Source organism: Gracilinanus agilis, chromosome 2 (genome assembly GCF_016433145.1).
Source record: "Gracilinanus agilis isolate LMUSP501 chromosome 2, AgileGrace, whole genome shotgun sequence".
NCBI classification, from domain to species: domain Eukaryota; kingdom Metazoa; phylum Chordata; class Mammalia; order Didelphimorphia; family Didelphidae; genus Gracilinanus; species Gracilinanus agilis.
The window spans coordinates 618413917-618438195 of NC_058131.1; the positions used below are offsets into that span (position 1 = coordinate 618413917).

Here is a 24279-nt window from a genome sequence, read left to right on the forward strand (position 1 = left end):
AGTCATAGAGATAATCTAAGCCTCTGGAGGAAGATGGCTTATTGGAGAATATGGTTATTTCCCACTGGCTCAGATTCAAGCTTTCTGTGTTTTATTAATTTCTAAATAAAATTGCTAAAACTGTAAATCCTATGAACCTAGGTGCTTCTAAGGGGAAATAATAATCACCTTTGAGGAATTATAGACGTTACTGTTCCTAGATCAACCCAATAGTTGTAATAAGCCAGAAAAGTTCATTAGCAATTAAAGTGTATATTATATAATTTAGACAGCAAAACTAGAAACAAGACTTAAAAAAGGAGCTTTTCAAAAGGGTCATTGTTCTTCCAAGACCTTTGAAAACTATTGATACTGCTCACATGCTCATCTTTTAAAAATGTTATTTTTTGTTTGTTACATTAAAATACCCAAAAGGTAATTCCCTCCCTTTCCTCCTCCCACTCAAGAAAGCCTTATTGGAACAAAAAAAAAAAAAACAAACCAAAACTGTACATATAAACAATGTCTTGCTTATTTCTATTCATTAGTTCTTTCTCTGGCGGTGGATGCACATAAGTCATTTTCAAACATTTATCTTATCCTCTATTATCCAACGCTTGCCCTCACCTCTCCCAGAGAAGGTATCACCAATTGGGGAAAGGAAAAAGGGATGAAGATTTCATATTGGGGATCATTTCCATGACTCCTATCTGCTCATTATTTGGTTCTAATCACTCTGACTTCCTACTACTACTTACAACAGAGATCACCAACCACTGCATGTAACTACCTTTCCTTTTCTCCCTTCTGTTCCTTTCCCCATCTTTCATAGCTCCTCTGAAGCTCTTCTCAATTTCCACAAGTAGTGGTCATTTCAGTCCTGTGCTGTTTCCAAAATTCAACTCCCTGATGATGAACTTTCAGGGGAAAAACTAGCAAGTTGGTTTACACCTCTCTGATTCTGAAGTATTCTATACATATGACCCAAGGGTTCACATGAAAAGTCTCCTGGAAGATGAAAGGTCTCCTTGGGGAAGATCCCTCCCTTCTCCTTATATTTGGAAATCCAGACATTTTCTCTAATGCCACATAGGCATATGGCAATTATTTGCCTCCTCTCTCCATTGTCTAAGCTATGCAACTCATGGTGACATCAGCAAGGTCCAAAGAGTCAGGGAAAGCGCTTTGTTCCTCATATCCCTATTTAATTCAGAGTAGTTTGGAAGGGTGTCCAAGTGATATCAAAGAAATGGATATGCATGAGGGTGCTGAAAGGGATATTACCTGTTCCTTTTAGCTCTTCTGCAGACCTTTACAATGGGGAGCAATTCACAGCCTTTTTACATTACTTAGGAAGAGACCATATCCTTCCTGAGTGCCAACTGACAAACGCCTTTGCCAAAAGGTTAGTTGTATTAATCTCTTCTAAAACCTCCTGTTGGATTTATGGAAAGGTCACCAAAGCTAACTATTTTAAAAGGAAATTCATCAAATAGTTATGCTTAAAATTCTTGTGAAATTTGAAGTAACTTGTTTGGAGGATTACTTCTAATAATTTGGCTTTGACTCTACCTTTCACATCAGCACCTAAGTATCTCTAAGTATCAGAAAAAATGTTTAAGGGTATTGGGCTCTAAATTACTATTGAGAAGAGAAATAAAAATTAAAATAACTCTTAGCTATTACCTCACACCTACCAAAAATGACAAATGCTGGAGATGATGAAAAAATACATAGACAAATGAATTTGTGGGTGGGTTAGTGAACTGGTCTTAGGATTCTGGAGAACAACTTAGAACTAGGTCCAAAGGGGTATAAAACTCCGCATACCTTTGAACCAGCAATACCACTACTAGTTCTTTCTCTGAAAGAGATAAAAAAAAAAAGGAAAAGGGCCTATATGTATAAAAATATTCATAGCAGCTTTTTTTATAGTGGCAGAAAATTGGAAACTGAGGGGAGCCTCATCAGATTGGAAATGGCTGAACGAGCTGTGACAGGTGATTGTGATGGAGTACTCTAAGGAATAATGAGGAGAGTGGTTTCAGAAAAACATGACAAGGACCTAAAGGAACTGATGCAAGTGAAGTAAGAACTGGTAGATCATTGTGCATAGTAACAGCAAGATTTTAATGAGGATCAATTGTGAAAGACTTGCCTATTCTGACTGGCACAATGATCCAAAACAATTCCAAAAGACTCATGATAAAAAATGTATTTTCCCACCTCTAGAGCGAGAACTGATAAACTTTGACTGTAATGGAAGTATAATTTCCTCACTTTATTCTTTTTGTTTTTTTGTAACATGTCTGATATGTCAATATGTTTTGCATAATTTTAAATCTATATTTGATATCATATTGTTTGCCTTCTTAATGAGTAGTTAAGGAAAGCAAAAAATCAAGAATTCAGAATGTTTTTAAACTAATGTTAAAAATAAATAAATAATGCTTTTAAAGGGTATCAGGAATACCATGTGATTTTCATCAATTCCCCCCACCCACCCACCCCCAACAAAATCTTGAACTATTGACAAAAGCTTAAGCCAAGTTGAGTGTTTAGGTCAGTAAGAAAGGAGGCAAACTTAAATTAGTAGCATCAGGAGCCTTGTGCCAAGTCAGGCTGGATAACTTTCACCAAGAGATGCTATGATACAGGTTTTCATTCTTTTCCTTCACATGACCCTTTTTAAGTGGAGAGACCCAGATCAATGTAGACTGAAGCAATTTACCTGCCTAGTCTTCTTCTCAGAAAGAGCAGTCAGATTTCACTAATTCAGAGTAACTGGGCAACAGTGTATTCAGGGGTTAGAAGTCTGAACTGTGGAATATTCTCACAAAAATAAAAACTGTTATTTTCAGCAACGAGAATGAGGCAAATACTATTATTCAGTAGATGTCCTTTTTCAACAAGTAGACATTAAAGATTTCAAATGAGTACAATTCTAGGCAATATAGTTCCTTCTTACTTTAAAAGTACACTATTTATATAATAATAATAATAATAATAATAGCAATAACTAGAATTTCTATAACACTTTAAGGTTTACAACATACTTTAAAAAGGTAATTCCCTGAAAATAGTTTATACATGGAGTGTAATAAAATACTCCCTTCCCATCATGTTCCAATATTTATAAGCATGAAAAATCTCTTCTCTTACTTACAAGGTAGAGATAAGATTCAGCCAAAAGCTAATCTAAGTTATCACAAGTTTCCAAACAATGAGACCTATATTTCTAAGCTAAGTGAGTCCACTGTAGTCATCATGTTATAGAATTTGAATAAAGGCCAGATGACAGATGGATATTTTCATTTATCCTTCAAACTTTACAAGTCTATCTCAGGACTACAAAGAGGCATATATATGTACATACATACACACATGAATGAATACATGATTACATCCAGGCAACATGAAATAGTGGATAGAGTGCTAGACTTTAAGTCAGATCAAATCTTAGACCAGGACACTTAGCTATTTAATCTTTAAAAAGGAACAACTTCTCTGACTTTCAGTTTCCTCATCTATTAAATAGCTGTTAAAAAACCCCAACCTTCATAGGATAGATGTAGATGGTGTCTCAGGTCTTCGTCCTAAGACCTCAAGACCTAAGAGGCCATCTAGCCCAATGCCTTCATTTTATAGGTGAGAAAATGTAAGTCAAGGAAAGTTAAAAGACTTGCCCAAGCTCACACAAGCCAAATGTTAGAGGCAGGACTTGAATCTAAGAACTCTACTTTAGAATCATTTTTCTCTTGTGTATACCAGGACCAAAGCATCCAAAAAGGAAATGTATGTAAAGTGTCTTACAAAACTTAAATTGATATAAAAATGTGAGCTATTAATTCAGTCATACAGTCAATCATAGCGCTGTTCTAGACACTAAGACAGCATAAAAATTAAACTAGTTAAAAGAAAAAATAACCCCAGGGACTTGAAACTACCATATATCAATTCAAGGCAGTATCATACATTGAAAAAGACAGGAAATGTTTCAGGCTTGAAGAGCAAAGGAGGAGGTCAGTGTAGGCTAGATACCTACCCTGACAGAAAAAAAACAACTTTATTTGATCTGATATTTAAAAATGGTACCAGGAAGATCTGGACAGTGGCAGAGAAAAGATGGATAAACTTTCAAGCAATGGAACCTTTTTTTACTGTTCATGTTCCCTAGTGATGAAAACAAAGGATCAGTTTAACAGAAGTACAAATGTGTTATCTCTCACCAGGCTTGTCTCCAAATGGGCTGCCTTTTTAGGAGGCATCAGTAGTTTTAACGGTTTCTCTAATGCTCTTCTCTAGCTTTCCGTTCCCAAAGGGGTTTTAGCGTAGCATTTGAAAATGAGAGAGATAAAAATGTATTTCCCTTGGATGTGTCTGAGTGTACAGGAAGGGGAATGACAGGCCTTTAGTGATAGGTGCTGTATCACACATCCTGAAACATGTGTAGACAAATGAACGGCATGTTTGCTTTGCTTTGGGGCGTTTGCTAAGGGACTGGAAAGGGACCTTTCTATGGCCCAGTAACAATCTGCACATGAGAAGAGCTCCCCCAAAATGTCCTGCCCCTGACAGTGCACACAAGCTACTGAGAAAAGAGACATTGAAAATATCTGTTCTAAGTTTACAGCCAGAGGTGTATTCCAACTTAGAGGCCACTTCAAAATGCCTTTCTGGAGTCCATTTCATAAGCAGGGTGAAAAATTAAGAAAGGAGAAGGAGGGAGAGAACAGAGGAAAAGAGAAAAGAAGAAAGAGAAGAGGGAAAGATGTTCTTGCATGACTCTTACCTTCCTATTCGAGAGGTTCAGTACAAAGGCATCCTAGCTTTCCCTTTCTTTGCCCCGTCACTCAGCACAAAAATCTCTCCATTCTATTCCATGTGATAGCTCAGTTGTGTCAAAGGAGTATATATTTTGTAATTCCCTTCTTAATCATGACTGCCAGGAGGGAAGAGGCCACATCTTAATTATTTCTGGGTCTTCCCTGCTATCTAGAAATTTTATTCCATTTTATTCAAATCATCGAATATTTATTAAGCTTTGTCTATGTTCTAGACACTGGAAAGACAAAGACAAAATTCAAATAGTCCCTGCTATCAAAGAGCTACCTGGTTAAAAAAAGTTTCATTGTTGCCTATTGCTTTACTACCTCAGTCATTTCCCTTTATACCAGTAAAAAGTATTCATCTGCACACCAGTGAAAAGAGCGTAATTATTATTAATACATGTTAATTATATAAGTGTGATTATTAATATTGAATAGTATATTGATTCTACTAAATATATAATGACCATTAAATTGGTATTTGCTGGTTGTTAATAACAATTTTAATCAAAATAATTATAGTAATAATAATAAATATGTATATAGCACTTTATTGTTGGAAAGAACTTCATGTATATATTCCATTTCTAATGGGAGATATATGTCCAGATGAGTACATTTTAAAATATATAAAATAAATACAAAGGAATGTAGGAGATGACCTTATCAACTTGAGGGGTATGGTTATAGAGTAGGCAGCACTTGAATGACATCTTTTAGGAAATTAGGGATTCCAGCTTAATTCTTGGCACACAGTACATGGTTAAATAAATAGTAACTGAAGAAATTGTGAATGAAAATATAAGGCATCATTTGGGCTTGTTTAGAGATTTATAGAAAAACTTAAAAATTCCAATTATCCTTTGCTTCTCCTTAATGTGACTTAGTACCCAGCTGAATGGGGAAAAAAAGAAAGAAAAAAAAAACTAGCCCATTCCCAAACCAACAGCTCTCTTTAGAGCAATTAATGAATACATCATCCTGGAGGCCCAATCATTGGACTATTTTCTTAGTACATGATATGAAAAATCGTCATGTCCTTACCAATAAAATCTGTTTGGGACGACTCCTTCCTGTAGCAGTTGCCATCTCCTCCCAAATTCCGAAGAGCTGTATAACTGTAAAGAAGAGAAAGAGGTCTTAGGTGTATAAACTTATAAGCCATCACAAGTTGAAACATCAGTTCAATACATCAAAACTATAATGTATAGGTGAGACTCCTTTGGCTGAGGCTTAGAATTTGCACAGGGAAATAGAGGGAAATAAGGATGAAAGAGCTGGAGTCAGTTCATTGAGACCACGAGACTAGACAATGAGAAGTGCCATTTCTTAAAGAAAATATACCCTGATCCCTTCTCTATCTCAACTGGTAGTACATTTTCTCAAAAATTACCTTGGGGGGGGGCAGCTGGGTAGCTCAATGGATTGAGAGCCATGCCTAGAGATGGGAGGTCCTAGGTTCAAATCTGGCCTCAGACACTTCCCAGCTGTGTGACCCTGGGCAAGTCACTTGACCCCCATTGCCTACCCTTACCACTCTTCCACCTATGAGCTAATACACAGAAGTTAAGGGTTTAAAATAAAAAAAAATCTTAAAAAAAAAATTACCTTGGACATATCTTGTATTTAATTTTTTATGCACATGCCCCTTCTAATATATATACATGTATATGCATATATATGTTTTGCATATATATACACACATACATTCATAAGTATATACTAATAAACGCACAAATATACATATGCATGTATGTGTGTATGTGTGTATATATATATATATATATATATATATATATAATTGGTATTCCAAGTAATTAGTAATTAGCACAGTGTCAGTCTGGCACATCTCAGGTGTTTAAGAAATGTTTACTGAACTGGATAAATACACAGACCCTGATAGGCATCTTAGGAAAACTGGATATTCAATATTCTTTTTTTCAAAAATGTTTTTAAGATAAAGTTTTTAATTTAATGAATTGTTTTTATATTACATATTTTCACTGTAGAGTTTATTCATGATTTATCCAGCTAATCTCTGTGTTTGGAATCAGAGTTGCCCAACATTTATTCATTTATTTTTAAATTATATTTAATTTTCCCCAATTACACATAAATGCAATTTTTAACACTCTTTTAAAATTTTGAGTTCAAAATTTTCTCTCTTCTTCTCACTCTCCCTCCCTCCCATTCCTCCCCTCTTCCTGAGATGGTAAGCAAATGATATAAATTTTGCACCTGCAATCATGTAAAACATTTTTTTTTCTATATTAGTCATTTTGTGGAAGAAAACTCAAACAAAAAAAAGGAACAGAAGAAAATAAAATATGGTATGTTTTGGTCTGCATTCAGACTTCATCAGTTCTTTCCCTGAAAGCATATGGCATTTTTCACCATGAATTTCTGGGCTTGTCTGAGATTCCTTTACTGAGAGTAACTAGGTCACTCACAGCTGTTCATCAAAAAATATTGCTATTACCAAATACAGTGTTCTTCTATTTCAACCTTCTTACTTTGTATCAGTTCGTGATAAAGTCCTCCAAGGTTTTTCAAAAATCATCCTGTTCATCATTTCTTATAACATAATAGTATCCGTTATAATCATATTCCACAACTTGTTCAGTCATTCCCCAACTGATTCCTTACTATAATCCTCAAATCTTATTGTATATCAGACATTTATAAGTTATCCTTCTCTGTGACAAGGTACACATCATGGCTCCAATAAAACCTATTTATCTTGAGGAGAAATGTTGGCTACTCTTATATATACTCTTATATACTTCTCTGTTTGGTTTTATTCATTTTCAATTACTCCCTGACTTCAATATCCCCTAGAATGCTCAGATACTTAGTTAACACTATATTAATTTGAATGTTTTACTGGCAACATTTTATCTCATGTCTTTCACATATTTGTGGACTGTTTTCTATAAGCTCCATTTAAACCATCATTTTAAAGGAGTGGTTTTGGGGGACCCTCAATGAAACATGCTGATAATTGAAAGCTACCAGAGAAATGACCTGAGGGTCACTAAAACAAGGGAGGAATATTAATAAATATGACATTTATCCCTCCTCCTTCTTGAATATTTGTGTGATATCTATTTTAGAGACTCCAATTCCCAGGGAAGCTGAGCTGAGTGTATAAGTAAAAAAGGAGAAGGCACTGGGGGTGGGGAATTCCTGCTACTGTGGGAACTGAGGCTGGTAGATTGCTTAAGACCAGAAAGCTAAAGCCAATGAAGTGTCTGCACTATGACCAGCACCAGGAATAAAAGGTGGCCAGAAAGCCTGGGAAGGGGCTAATGAATCCACGTCAGAAAAAGAGTTGCTCAAAAATAATTAGCAGTGGAATCAGTCCTGTGAGTGGATTTTATTCTTTCAGCCTAACCAAGAGAAAGGATCCAGTCTCGACAGATAGATAGATAGATAGATAGATAGATAGATAGATAGATAGACAGACAGACAGACAGACAGACACAGACACAGAGAGAGAGAACTATCAAAAGATAAACATAGATGACAGAGATGGATGAATAGATGCATGTGTGGTGTAAGTTTTAAATTTAATATTCAATGCCTCCAAAGTATGATATTTATAAGGATTTTATTTGAAGCGCAGGGAAAGAGTCTCAACTCAACTTTACCATGCCACCTCCTCTCCAAAAAGCCTCATCACCACGCTCACAACAACCATATCAAAAAAAACCCGCGAAACCCACAGCCAATAGGAAAGAGCTTAAGAATTATGGGTATGGTAAAAGGTAGTTTGGGTAATGTAGTTTTAACCCACAACCAATAGGAAAAGGCTTAAGGAATTATGGGTATGGTGAAAGGGAGTTTGGGTAATGTAGTTTTTAAAAGGGGTACAAGGTCTTTTCAACTTTACATTCCCCCCTGTGATCCTTTGGGAGACAAGTCTCCCCAGTGGATCATGAAAACATAATCAAATTAAAGTTTACAATAATTCAGAGATAAAAGGAAAGTAAAAGGGAGAAAGAACAAAACCAATGTTCGGTGCATTGACAATAAGCCATTTAGGGGGCAGTCCCCTTTTCTGGCATAAAATGTCCATTCAAAATAAATACAATCAATCCCCCAAAGTTCAAATTCGCCATGTCTTGAAATTCACTCTGGATCTTTTGGTGCAGTGTGTGGTCTCTGCATGGCATCTTCTGGATTCTGGGAGGTAGTCTTCTGTTCTAAATTAGGGTCAAATTCAAGTCCAAATTTACAGATATAACATAGTCACTCAGAGGAGGACAACTTTACATTTCCCCCTGAGGAAAATACAGGGATACACATGGGAATCACACAGGAATACATGGTCAAGGCATAAGGTATATGAATCAATTCTCAAAACATCAAAAAGTCCAAAGAAAAAATAAAAAGGAAAAAAAGGAAAAAAGAGAAAAAAAATAACCTCTGAGGAAAATGCAGGATATTTAAAAAAATGTGAAAGGAAAAAATTCTAGGAACAAGAAAAAGGAAAAAAAATTCACAAATCAGAGCAGGTTCCTGTAGCAATCCATGTCCCATAAGCTTTGCAACAACAATCACTCACTAACCCAATTTAGCAGCCTGGACTACAGTAAGTTGCCACATCATAAAAGAAATGGAAAAAGGAGACTAGATCTCAGGACAAATGGGAAATATCATTTCCTGGTGCAATACCTTTCTTCACTTTCAGAGATAATGGAGCCAGAACAATTCAAATGTAGTTTTAACCCACAACCAATAGGAAAAGGCTTAAGGAATTACGGGTATGATGAAAGGGAGTTTGGGTAATGTAGTTTTTAAAGGGGGTACAAGGTCTTTTCAACTTTACAGTGGACAGAAACTAAACAGTATACAAAAATATAATCCCATTAGAGAAAGATTAGGGATAAAAAAAAGTGACGGTAGGCAGAGAAAGGACAAAGTTCTTCCATGCTCCACCTGTACCTTTCACAAAAGCACTTTGTGTATAGACATTACAAGATTCAGGACTGTGATAATTTTTAGGGAAAAAAAAAGGTTTTACCAAACTAGTCAATCTAAGGTAGAATTCATCTTGGAGTGGGAGAGGTGAAGTACTTGTTCCTAAAAGGAAGCTTGGGGAGAAGGGATTGATAGTTTTGGAGCACTGGCATTTAGTTTATTAATACATTTTGGACCAAGAGAAAGTGTACTATTTGACTAGAGGAGCAGGGCTGCAGGGGAGTTGTATTTGGACTAGGGTACAACTCTGAGGAATTATTACCCTTAGGCTAAACAGTGCCTTTCATCTATGAATTGCTTTTGGTTCTAAATATGTGGATGGTTTAAGGTGTAGATCAAGAGGAAAGGAAGGAGGGATGTAACTGTTTAAAATTGGCTCCACTTTAGCCCTAAAAAAAGATATGAAAGCTTATTCATAAGTTTTCAGAAACTGAGACAGAGATACAGGAGAGATTGTAGATCCATGAGAGATTGTAGGTCATATTAAAGCTTTGGCTACAGGTATCTTTGGTGTTCTGTCTCCCTCAGGATCTTAAGGGCACTAAATAAGGTACAGGAGAGTGATGTTTCTCTTCTCTCTATGAAAGGTGAGCTTACACAGGGTTCAGAGCACATCCTTAACTCTACTATATCTCTTCCAGGTATTTCTTACTGGACAATCTATAGATGGTTGGTTTGTACCACATTACTGCTGTTGGCTTCCCCAATGGCTAAGCTCATACTGAAGCTTCAGGCAAAACAGGCAACTCCAAGTTACCTAAGCTAGCCCATGTTACATGCTCAGCGAACCTTGAAGGATCTTTTTCTGAGACAATATCCCTCAGAATAAAATGAACATTTAAACCAAGAGAGGTTCAAATCACTAGCTACCAAAGCAAACAATTCAATTGATCCAAACTGTAACACATTTGGGAAGCAGCCAAGGAGACCTATTTCAATTTAAAGCTGTGCTTTACTCCACTGCTATTCCTGGGATTATTTTCCTGGCTCCTTTCCTTGAGAAAGCATAAGAGAAAAGAGAGACAAATGCTCTTGTTCTATTATACTAAGATTTTATGCATTTTATATTTGTACCTGATAGGCCTAAAGTTCACATAGCCCAATTCTTATGAGAACCAATTCAAGCCATGCCTCCTTGAGTTATAATATACATCTCTGCATCTATACTATTCATCCAGTCTCAAAAGATTAAAAGAGTTGATGATAATGTATAGTGGAAATTGTTCATGGAAGAGAAATGGCTAGCAGACATCTTGTTTGAAACAACAAAAGGGAGTTCTAACGAACTGCAAATTCAATATAAGGTAATATGAGATGGTAATCTCTGGACCATGTCTCTGGTTGGCAGGCCAGATTGCTCAATGGTTTATTAGAAAATAGTGCTGGTTTTTAAAAAATGAGTAGACAATAGCATGGACAGGGCTTACGGGTCATCTAAGGGTCCTTTGACTTAGGTATAGCTTCTAAAATTGGGTAACACTTTCTTGGGCACTACAATAACAATATGATTTCCTAATGGAAGACAATTTTCATATAAGAAAAGTCATCATGTGGAAGAGGGATCTGATTTTGCCTTTTTTGAGAAAATAGCTGTAAACTAGGAGCAATGAGCAAAGAGTACAAAAAAGCAAACAGAAGCTGGATATGGACAAAAGTTCCCTAACAATCAAGCTATTAAAAAAATGAACTGGATTAGTTTGGGGGTAAGGGAGAATGGGGAGGTACTGGATTCCTACTTACTGGAGGTCATCAAGAAATGACTGAATAAATACTTAACAGGTATCTTTCAGAAAGCATCTTTTTTTGGGATATATGTAAACAAGATGGCTGCTGAGGTTTATTCCAACTCTGCAATTCTGTGATTATATTTCTAAAACTACCCTTCCTTGGTTCTACCTCAGTGCAGTGAAAAAAGCAATAGTCCATACCTGGAATGCACAGTCAGTGCCCTCACCTTTCCCTCTCAGGATATTCTCTTCCTTCAATACCACCCTAATGTCTCTCCTTCCATGAAGCCCTCCCTCATTCCCCCACACCTACATCAGTATTCTCATCCTTCTCCAATTTTATTGTATTTGTTATAGTTTGTTATATTACCCATGTGCATACCTTAGCCTCTCTTAGAGGGAACTCCTTAAGGTCTAGGGCAGGAAGCCTTTTTATTCCTAGTACATAGTAGTTGATGTTTATTAAATTGAAATTACAGGGATGGTCTTTAAATATAAGACTTCCCACTACAAATTTGAGATTCTTTCTTCTATATTATGCATTAATTTGTCTAATAATTTTTTAAAATCCTTACCTTCAGTCCTAGAATCAGTATTTTGTATTGGCTCTAAGGCAGAAGATCAGTGAGGGCTGGGCAATGGAAGTGAAGTGATTCGCCCAAAGTAACATGACCAGAAAGCATGTGAGGTCAAATTTGAATTTAGGACCTCTTGTCTATGGGCCTGGCACTCAATCCACTGAGACACTTAGTTGCCCTCTATCTGATATAATTTTGAGCCTCAGTTTAATCTACTCTACCAGACTGTAAGTAATTTTGAATGCAGGCACTGACCTTATATTTCTTGTGCATCCTCATGGTGCCTAGAACACAAAGTACTAAGAATAGAGGAGATGCTGATGAAATACTTTCTGAATGACTATAGAATTTCTAAGCAACCCCAAGCAATGTCAGCGGCCAAAGAGCAGCACTTCCCAATTCGATGAACAATTTGTGCCTATGTCACTGGGGCTACCTGGACGTAGGGTGGCACATCTCCATAGGATAGACATTTTGTACCTGTGCCCTGGGGGACAATGTGATTTTCTGTGATGTATTCAGAGAGCCCTACATCTAAAGATTAAATATATTGGGGCATTTGAAGTTCTCTGGAAATTTATAGCTGCAGGCAAGAGGTGAATACAAATTAACCCTCACAGGAGGGAGTTTTTTTAAGTTCACCCACTACTTCAAACATTTTCTCCCCAGGAAGTGAGTTGTTAGGCCTTTGTTACAAGAGGAAAGGGAAAAATCTCACCACAACTCAAGTTAATGTGTTAATTAAACCTATCCAGTCTGACAGCAAGGTTTCCTTCTATATAGGAGGGAGGGGTGTCAAAGCATTCCAGTGAATAACAGTTCTAGCAAGTAATGGAAGGTCTTTCATGGAAAACCAACAAGACTTTGACTAAAAGTCACTGCACTGGCAGCCCCTAAATAAGATCTATTTCCATTCCTGTCTGTCTCAGGCTCTATGGATTCTTTAGTGTCAGAGCAGGGCACCAACCACTATCATTACAATCTGTCAAATCAGAGAGAGCATCAGTGGTTTTCTATGGTGAGGGGAAGAGGAGGGTGTGTGTGTGGAGAGAGAGAGAGAGAGAGGGAGAGAGAGAAGCAGATAGCAGAGGGAGAGGGAAAGAGAGGGGGAGAGGTACTGAAATAATATATAGGAGGAGGGAATTTGCTAAAAGAAAAGGCCTATAAAACTAACTTTTAGGAGCCATCTATCTGTGATCTTTTTATCCTGTACTCTAAGCCTCTCTCCTCTCCTGTCTTTGAAGCATTCCTACTTAATATAGGAAACCCTTTGGAGACCAGAGTTCTTGAATCTTCTAGCTAATTAAAATGGCTTGTGAACATATAAACAAGGCACCCCTTACGGACAAGGCTATATCCACTTGCTGGCCTTGGTAAGTATACTCTAGAGTCTATAATGGAATCTTTCTTCTTGATTAGGAAACTGCAGAGCCTCAGGGATAGCATTCTGAACATTAGATATTTCTATATAACACCGTAGACATAAAAGGAAAGGAGACATAACTGTGTGCTAACTGTTGAATGTACACTAAATATCATATGAAAGTAAAACAAAACAAAAACATCTTCCAATCCTTGGCATTTGCTTGGAATAAAAAATCTGTCTGGAGGTTTGCATGCTTGTAATTTGGTCATTCAAATGAATCCAATCTCTGAAATTTTGGCATAACCTGTTCTATTTCCTCAAAATGTACTGCCTCTTCATTTCTGCCTGATGGAATCTCTAGTTTCTTCCAAGTTCTGCTCATTTCCAACCTCTTGCGTATGGCGTTTTTTAATACTTCCAATAGTTAGTGCCCTATTTTACCTTCATGTATGTTTATATGTTTGGATATGTAATTTTTCTTATATATATGGAGATTTTTCATTGATAAAATATAAGTTCCTTGAGGCAAGGACTGCTTCTTATTTTTTGTTCATTGAGACCTCAGGACCGAAAGCCATGCCTAATAGATGGTAAAGGATTAATAAATAATTGATGATTAATTAAATCAGTGATCCAAATAATTGTTTGGGGGGAATCAAAGAGAATGAACATATATTTTGATCATTAAAAATATCTCCTTAGTACAGCAATTGCCTCTATAGAGGTAGATCAACAATTTATCACTTTTGAGTTGATAAAGTATATATATAGATATAGAAATACCAGCCATTATTACCATAATCATAAGAATTATAACAGGGAGATTAAATCACTTGCTTGAGACACAGCTAGTAGGAATCAGAAGAACTGCCTCAAAGGTCAGCTCTCTGCCTATTCTGTGGATGGACTCATTTTTCCCATTGAGGTTCTGTATGTTTTGGGAATAACTCAGATTTTGGGGGCAGTAGGTAGCACAGTGGAAAGAATAGTAAACTTGGAATCAGAAAAACTATTCTGACTTCTGGGTTAAGATGGCTACAGAGTAGAGCAGGGTACTTAACTCTCCTCACCACTGACCCATACATGATACTTCAAAAGGACAAAAAAAAATCCAGATGAATGAAGGGGCCCCACAATAGGGCACAGCATCGAAGGTATGTGGGATTTGGGCATTTCCAAGCTATAAGGAGGTGAAATAGCTCCCATCAAAAAACGTGAGCTGATCAACCCTCCCCCACCCCACCAGAGTCAGAGGCAGCCCACCAGAGTTAGAGTGAGCAGGGGGGAAAACTCTAGCTTCTTGGCAGCTAACTGGGACCACCAGGAGCTTACCCCTGAGAGCAGCAAGACTTGAGAATCCAGGAAGCCAAAGAGCTCAGAACTTGGGCATGGGGATAGAGATACAAGGGGCAACAGATAGTGGAAGCAGCGTGCTGAGAGGCAGAGAAAAAAATACTTTGGGCAGAGGAGCAAGCAAGGGGCAATTTCTGGGTTCTTGGCAGCCTACTGGTACCACCAGGGGCTTGCCCCTGAGAACAGCTAGATAAACAGCTAGACTTGAGACCCCAGGAGCCTAAAGAGCTCGGGCCCAAGGATAGAGGTGCAAGGGGCCACACCGTACTGTGACTAGTAAAGCAGCTTCAGGCAAAAACTGCTCCATAGCTCTATACACAGAGAGCCTACCCGCCTCACTCAGACTTCTGATTGAGAAGGAACAAACAGCATAAAAATGGCAAACAATGCCCAAGAATCAACTATCAGAAAGAACAAGAGAAAAGCATTAACACTCGATAATTTTTACATAGAAACAGTCTAGACCACTGTTAAAAAGAAAATGATAGAATGGAGGATATATATATATATATATATATATATATATATATATATATATCTGATTGATCTGTGATCTGATCTTTCTTTGTTTCTTTCTTTGTTTCTTTCTTTGTTTCTTTGTTACTTTCTTTCTTTGTTTCTTTGTTTCTTTCTTTCTTTCTTCTTTCTATATCTCCTCTTATTATTACTATCTCCCTATAGATCTTCCTTGTAGATATTAGAGGATGGCTATTATGTAGATCTTAGGGACAGCATGGATGAAGGAGGGATCAGGGCCCAAGTCCTAAGCCAGCTGTACTTGGTGAAGGAGGAACACCTACTCCTCTCACAATTGCTGTTGCTGTAATCTATCCCTCTTCTCCCTGACAGGCTTTGTTGGTTAAACCTGTCAGTGACTTCTTTCTAACAGTTGCCTAGCCTGGGACCTCTTGAGAGTTTAGGTAGATGGTCAACCTCTCTAGGCCCAATCAGAGTTTGGATAAATTGTTAATAGTCTATTGATTGCCTTTGGAAATGATTGGTATCTGACTGCGTATTAGTTCTCTCTTCCCAAGGGCTGTGTTAGAATAACCACTCAGGAAGGTACTTGTTAATCACTGTATTATCTATTGATGGGGAAAGAATAACAAGGTAATAGGTTTGGGGATTGGGAACCCTATTGCCATGGTTTGGCTACTAAGCTAATCATTGATCAGGACTGGAGACTGCTAGGCTAGTAGGGGTTTGAGGTCTTCATTCTTTCACTATCTCTGACCTGATCTGGCCACAGCCAAGTCAGAGAATAGGGAAGGCTATTGATGTAGATGTGGATTGATGATCTGGGTATTCTCTCAGCTCTACTACCAATAATATTAATGGTTCGCTAGCTTTCTCAGTCAAGCAAAGGATACAGGTTTAGGTTCAAGTCTACCCTCTTCTTATTCTATCACCCTTCAACCTTCACTTCCCTGTCCCAGTTCTTGCTCCAAGAGAAGTTTGCTCCAGTCTCAGCTCTGAGTTCAGAGACCTCCTAACTGTAATTCCTAAGGGGTATTTATAGGGCAAATTCAACCAACATTTGCCCCTGGCTCACAGCACCTCAGAACAATCCGAATATCTGAACTGCCATCCCTGTCAGTCAATATGGCATCCAACTTATCCCAGATAATGATTTTAACACCACAGAGTAGACAGCAGAGGAGAGTAAACAAGTAAACACATCTAAAACTTCCCCAAAAATGAAAATCATTCACAAGCTCTTGGAGAGTTGAAATCTGAGATCAGGAAAAAGATGGAAGAGATTTGACAAGAAAAGTGGGAAACAGCTAAAAGGAAATTAAAAGTTTAAAAGATAGAAATTCCCAATTGGACAGAGATGCCCAAAAATCAAACAAAATGAAAACCAAATTAGAGACCCAAATTAAACAGCAGGAAATCATGAATAACAGGACAGACCAAATTAAAAAGGAAAGTCAAAAGATTACAGAAGAAAACCAGTCTCTAAAGTATTGGGCAAGTAGAAGCAAATGATCTCACAAGACAACAAGAACTAATAAAGCAATGTCAAAAGAATGAAAAATAGAAGGAAATATGAAATATTTTACTGAGAGAATGACAGATCAAGAAAACAGGTCTAGAATAGACAATTTGAGAATGATTGGTCTTGAAAAATCAGAAATTAACAGAAATTCGGACACCATACCTCAAGAAATTACCTAAGAAAACTGCCCTGAAGTTCTTCAACAAGAGGGCAAAATAGACATTGAAAGGATCCATAGATCACCCTGTACCACCTCAAAAGTCAACCCCAAGGAATATAATTTCAAAATTCAAGAGTTTCCATGTTAAGGAAAAAATATTATAAGAAGCCAGAAAGAAATAATTCAGGTATCAAGAAACGCCAATCAGGATTACACAGGATCTGGCAGCCTTCTTGATAAAAGACCACAAGGCTTGAAATATGATATTCAGAAAGACAAGAGAATTGGGTCTACAACCAAGAATCACCTACCCATCAAAACTGACTATCTACTTCCAGGGGAAAGTATGGGCATTGAACAAGATAGAAGATTTCCAAGTATTTGTAAATAAGAGCCCAGAAGTAAATGGAAAGTTTTGTATCCAACCACAAAAATTAAGAGAAACATGAAAAGGTAAATAAGAAAGAGAAAGGAAAGAAAGAAAACTCTTATTTTTAAATTTGCTTCTTTAAGGGCTTCAATAAAATCAAATTATTTGTATTCCTATATGGAGAAATGTTATGTGTAATTTTCAAAAATTGTATTACCCATTATAGTAATTAGAAGAATTATTCATAGGGAGAGATTAGAGTGCTAAATGGTTTAAGACGATATGGGAAAAGGGGGAGGGGAGATAGAAGACAGCACCAAGAGAAACTTGACAGAATAAGAAAAATAGGATAATCTATACCACACAAAGAGGGCATGGGAAGGGGAGGGGATGAATACTATTATAAGAAGGAGAGGAAGAGAGCATTAATGAGAAATACTTAAACCTTACTCTCAGAGGAATTAATCCTGAGAGGGAAGAGTAGCTAGATCCATTGGGATATAAAATTCTATTTAACCCTATGGATAAAGTCAGAAGGGATAAACCAAGAAGGGCAGTGGGGTGGGGAGTTCATAAAGGGAGGAGAAGAGAGGGGGGAGGAAATACATTAGGCCTCAAAAAATAATGAGAGGGGAATAAAAAGGGATGTGGTGGAAAGGGAAGTAAACCAAGGGAGGGAACAAGAGGGATTGATTTAAAACAAACCACTAGTTTAAAAGGAAATAGCATAAGAAGGAGTAGAACTAGGAGAGGATACCAAAATGCTGGGAAATATACATTTGATAATCATAACTCTGAATGTGAATAGGATGAATGTGCCCATAAAATAGAAGCAAATAGAGTGAATTAGAAAACAAAATGCCACCATATATTGTCTACCAGAAACACACACGAGGCAGGTGGACATACACAGGGTTAAGGTCAATGGCTGGAGCAAAACCTTTTGGGCTTCAACTGAGAAAAAGAAGGCAGGAGTGGCAATCACGATTTCTGACAAAGCCAAAGTAAAAATAGATGTGATTAAAAGAGATAGGGAAGGTAATTACATCCTGATAAAAGGCAATATAGACAATGAGGAAATAACAGTACTCAATATGAATTCACCAAATGGTATAGCATCCAAATTTCTAAAAGAGAAATTGGCAGAGCTCAAGGAGGAAATAGTAAAATTATACTAGTAGGAGATCTAAATATTCCTCTTTCAGAGCTAGATAAATCAAACTGAAAAATGAATAAGAAAGAGATAAGAGAGGTGAATGAAATCATAGAAAAATTAGAGTTAATAGATATGTGGAGAAAAATGAATAGGTACAAAAAGGAATACATCTTTTCAGCTGCACATGGTACATTCACAAAGATTGACCATGTACTAGGCAATAGAAACATGGCGAACAAATACAAAAGAGCAGAAATAATAAATGTAACCTTCTCAGATCATAATGCAATAAAAATAATAATTAGTAAGGGCACCTGGACAGGCAAATCAAAAACTAATTGGAAATTAAACAATATGATTCTCCAAAACCAATTAGTCAAAGAAATCATAGAAACAATGAATAATTTCATTGAAGAGAATGACAATGATGAGACATCCTACCAAACTCAGTGGGATGCAGCCAAGGCAGTACTCGGGAGGAAATTTATATCCTTGAGTGCATATATTAACAAATTAAGGAGGGCAGAGATTAATGAATTGGGCATGAACTCAAAAAACTAGAAAGCGAGCAAATTAAAAATCCCCAGATGAAAACTAAATTAGAAATACTAAAAATTAAGGGAGAAATTAATAAAATCGAAAGTAAAATAACTATTGAATTAATAAATAAGACTAGAAGCTGGTATTTTGAAAAAACAGATGAAATAGACAAAGTGCTGCTCAATCTAATGAAAAAAAAGGAAAGAAGAAAACCACATGGACAGTATCAGAGATGATAAGGGAGACCTCATCTCTAATGAAGGGGAAATTAAGGCAATCATTAAAAACTATTTCGCCCAATTATATAGCAATAAATATAACAAGTTAGGAGATATGGATGAATATTTACAAAAATATAAACTGCCTAGACTAACAGCAGAAGAAATAGAATACTTAAATAATCCCATATCAGAAAAAGAAATTGAACAAGCCATCAAAGAACTCCCTAAGAAAAAATCGCCAGGGCCTGATGGATTCACAAGTGAATTCTATCAGACATTCAAAGAGGAAATAATCCCAGTTCTATACAAATTATTTGATATGATAAGCAAAGAAGGAGTCCTACCAAATTCCTTTCATGACACAAATATGGTACTGATTCCAAAGCCAGGGAGATCAAAAACAGAGAAAGAAAACTATAGACCAATCTCCCTAATGAACATAGATGCAAAAATCTTAAATAGAATATTAGCAAAGAGACTCCAGCAAGTAATTAAGAAGATCATCCACCATGATCAGGTGGATTTATACCAGGAATGCAAGAATGTAACATTAGGAAAACCATCCAAATAATTGACCATATCAACAGTCTAACAAACAAAAATCACATGATTATCTCAAAAGATGCTGAAAAAGCCTTTGACAAAATACAGCATCCATTCCTATTGAAAACACTGAAAAGTATAGGAATAGAAGGACCTTTCCTAAAAATAAAAAATTGTATATACTTAAACCATCAACTAACATCATATGCAATGGGGATAAATTAGAAGCCTTCCCAATAAGATCAGGAGTAAAACAAGGATGCCCATTATCACCTCTATTATTCAACATAATACTAGAAACACTAGCAGTAGCAATTAGAGAAGAAAAAGAAATTGAAGGTATCAAAATAGGCGATGAGGAGACTAAGCTATCACTCTTTGCAGATGATATGATGGTCTACTTAAAAAATCCTAGAGAATCAACTAAGAAGCTTGTAGAAATAATCAACAACTTTAGCAAAGTTGCAGGATACAAAATAAACCCACATAAATCATCAGCATTTCTATATATCTACAACACATTAAAGCAGCAAGAGGTAGAAAGAGAAACACCATTTAAAATCACCCTGGACAATATAAAATTCTTAGGAATCTATCTACCAAAACAAACACAGCAATTATACGAAAACAACTACAAAACTTTCCAAACAAATAAAACTGGATCTCAACAATTGAAAAGCCATTAATTGCTCATGGGTAGGATGAGCTAACATAATAAAAATGACCATTCTACCCAAATTAATTTACCTATTTAGTGCCATACCTATCAAACTACCAAAAAACTTCTTTACTGAATTAGGAAAAACTATAACAAATTTCATTTGGAATACCAAAAGATCAAGAATATCAAGGGAAATAATGAAAAAAAAATGTGAAGGAAGGGGCCTAGCTGTACCAGATATTAAACTATAATATAAAGCAGCAGTCATCAAAACAATATGGTACTGGCTAAGAGATAGAAGGGAGGATCAGTGGAATAGACTTGGGGTTAATGATGTCAGCAAGACAATGTATGATAAACCCAAAGAGCCCAACTTTTGGGACATGAATCCACTATTTGACAAAAACTGCTGGGAAATTTGGAAAACAATATGGGAGAGATTAGGTTTAGATCAACATCTCACACCCTACACCAAGATAAATTCAGAATGGGTGAATGACTTGAATATAAAGAGGGAAACTATAAATAAGTTAAGTGAACACAGAATAGTATACTTGTCAGATCTCTGGGAAAGGAAAGACTTTAAAACCAAGCAAGAGTTAGAGAAAATTACAAAATGTAAATTAAATGGTTTTGATTATATTAAGCTAAAAAGCTTTTGTACAAACAAAAACAATGTAGTCAAAATCAGAAGGGAAACAACAAATGGGGAAAAAATCTTTATAACAAAAATCTCTGACAGGGGTCTAATTACTCAAATATATAAGGAGTTAAATCAATTGTATAAAAAAATCAAGCCATTCCCCAATTGACAAATGGGCAAGAGACATGAATAGGCAATTTTCATGTAAAGAAATCAAAAGTATCAATAATCACATGAGAAAGTGTTCTAAATCTCTAATAATTAGAGAAATGCAAATCAAAACAACTCTGAGGTACCACCTCACACCTAGCAGATTGGCTAAAATGAAAGAAGGGGAGAGTAATGAATGCTGGAGGGGATGTGGCAAAATTGGGACATTAATGCATTGCTGGTGGAGTTGTGAACTGATCCAGCCATTCTGGCTGGCAATTTGGAGCTATGCTCAAAGGGCTATAAAAGAATGCCTGCCCTTTGATCCAGCAATATCATTGTTGGGTTTGTACCTGAAAGAGATCATAAATAAACAGACTTGTACGAAAATATTTATAGCTGGCTTTTTGTGGTAGTAAAGAACTGGAAAAGGAGGGTATGCCCTTCAATTGGGGAATGGCTGAACAAACTGTGGTATATGCTGGTGATGGAATACTATTGTGCTCAAAGGAATAATAAACTGGAGGAATTCCATGTGAACTGGAAAGACCTCCAGGAATTGATGCAGAGTGAAAGGAGCAGAGGCAGAAGAACATTGTACACAGAGTGTGATATACTATGGTAAAATCGATTGTAATGGACTTCTGTACCAGCAGAAAGCAATGACACAGGACAGTTCTGAGGGATTTATGGTAAAGAACACTACCCACATTCAGAGGAAGGACTGCAGGAGAGGAAACATATAAGAAAAACAATTGCTTGAACGCATGGGTTGGGGTGGACATGATTGGGGATGTAGACTCGAAACTACTACACCAATGCAACTATCAACAATTTGGAAATAGGTTTTGATCAATGACACATGTTAAAAGCAGTGGAAATGTGCATCAGCCATGGGTAGGGGGATAACGGGGGGTGAAGAGGAAAGTATGAGCATGAATCATGTAACCATGTTAAAAATGAATATTAATAAATGTTTTAAAAAATGACAGCAGGTGAGAGTAATGAATGTTGGAGGTGATGTAGCAAAATTGGGACATTAATGCATTGCTGATGGAGTTGTGAACTGATCTAATCATTCTGGATGGCAATTTGGAACTATGCTTAAAGGGTTTTAAAAGACTATCTGCCTTTTGATCCAGCCATAGCACTGCTTGGTTTATACCCGCAAAAGATAATAAGGAAAAAGACTTGTACAAAAATATTTATAGCCATGCTCTTTGTGGTGGCAAAAAATTGGAAAATGAGAGAATGTCCTTCAATTGGGGAATGGCTGAACAAATGTGGTATCTGTTGGTGATGGAATACTATTGTGCTCAAAGGAATCAAGAACTGGAGGAATTCCTTGTGAACTGGAAAAACCTTCAGGAATTGATGCAGAGTGAAAGGAACAGATCCAGGACAACATTGTACACAGAGACTGATAAAATGTGGTACAATTGAACATAACTGATTTCTCTACTAGCAGCAATGCAAGGATCCAGAGCGAGGCTAGGGCACTTATGAGAAAGAAAACTAGCCACATTCAGAGGAAGAATTGTGGGAGGAGAATCACAGAGGAAAAATAACTGCTTGAACACATGGGCTGATGGGGATATTATTGGGGATGTAGACACTAAATGATAATTCTAGTACAACTATCAATAATATGGAATTAAGTCTTAATGATACATGTAAAACCCAGTGAAACTGTGCATCAGCTAAAGGAGGGTTTGGGGGAGAAGGAAAGAACATGAAACGTGCAACTATGGGAAAATATTCAAAATAAAAATTAAAAAAAAAGACTATCTGCCTTTTGATCCAACCATACCACTGCTTGGTTTATACCCCCAAAGAGATAATAAGGAAAAAGTCTTATACAAAAATATTTATAGCTGCTCTCTTTGTGGTGGCAAAAATTTGGAAAACAGGGGGATTCCCTTTGATTGGGGAATGGCTGAACAAACTGTGGTATCTTGGTGATGGAATACTATTGTGCTCAAAGGAATAATGAACTGGAGGAATTCCACATGAACTGTGAACATGTGAACTGGAATGACCTCCAGGAATTGATGCAGAGTGAAAGGAGCAGATCCAGGAGAATGTTGTACACAGAGACTGATACACTATGGTACAATCGAATGTAATGGACTTCTCTACTAGCAGCAATGCAAGGATCCAGTGCAAGGCTGAGGGACTTATGAGAAAGAAAACTAGCCACATTCAGAGGAAGAACTGTGGAAGTAGAAACACAGAACGACAACAGCTTGAACACATGGGCTGATGGGGTTATTATTGGGGATGTAGATGCTAAACGATAACTCTGGTCCAACTACCAATAATATGGAATCAATGATACATGTAAAACCCAGTGGAACTGTGCATTGGCTATGGGGGATTGGAGGGAGGGCTTTGGGGGAGAGCAAAAGAACATAAAACATGTAACTATGGGAAAATATTCAAAAGAATAAAAGAATAAAAGAAAAGAAAGAGAAAAAATAAAAACTCATATTCCTGAGTTCAAATGGGGCTTCAGACACTTATTAGCTGCATGTCTCTGGTCCAGTCACATAACTCTATTTGACTCGGTTCCTCAAATGTAAAATGAGCTAAAGAATACACAGCGAACCACTTCAGTATCTTTGCCAAGAAAACTCCAAATGAGGTCACAAAGAGTCAGAGACCACTAAAATAAATGAACAACAGCATATTCCAGTTTAAAAGGGAACATTTTGTGGCTACTCTTCTTACCATGTCACTTAGTAAACTTCTATACTTTGAAATGATTACAATAGTTTGTACTTACATGGCACTTGAAGATCTGCAAAGTGCCATAGACGTATCATTTCATTTGATCCTCAGGACAAACTTGTGAGGGAGTTGCTATCCCCATTTTATAGATGAGTGAACTGAGGTTGAGAGTTTGACTTGCTAGGGATGATTTGAACTCAAGTCATTCTGATTCCAAGTTCAACATGGTCTATGATGCCATCTAGCTACCTAAGTGATGTTGACAGGCTCACTTTGGAACATGTGCTAGTG

At 36.8% G+C, this 24279-nt stretch overlaps 1 protein-coding gene across 4 annotated transcripts in view; it reads right to left on the bottom strand.

Annotated features, from left to right (window-relative positions):
- Nucleotides 1-24279, bottom strand: part of SORCS1 (sortilin related VPS10 domain containing receptor 1) — a 746046-nt gene that overhangs the window by 204809 nt on the left and 516958 nt on the right. For all 4 annotated transcript variants that reach the window (XM_044665551.1, XM_044665550.1, XM_044665553.1 and 1 more), the window contains exon 5: nt 5853-5926. In XM_044665551.1, coding sequence (XP_044521486.1) covers nt 5853-5926 — 74 coding nt within the window. The remainder of the gene's footprint in view (nt 1-5852; nt 5927-24279) is intronic.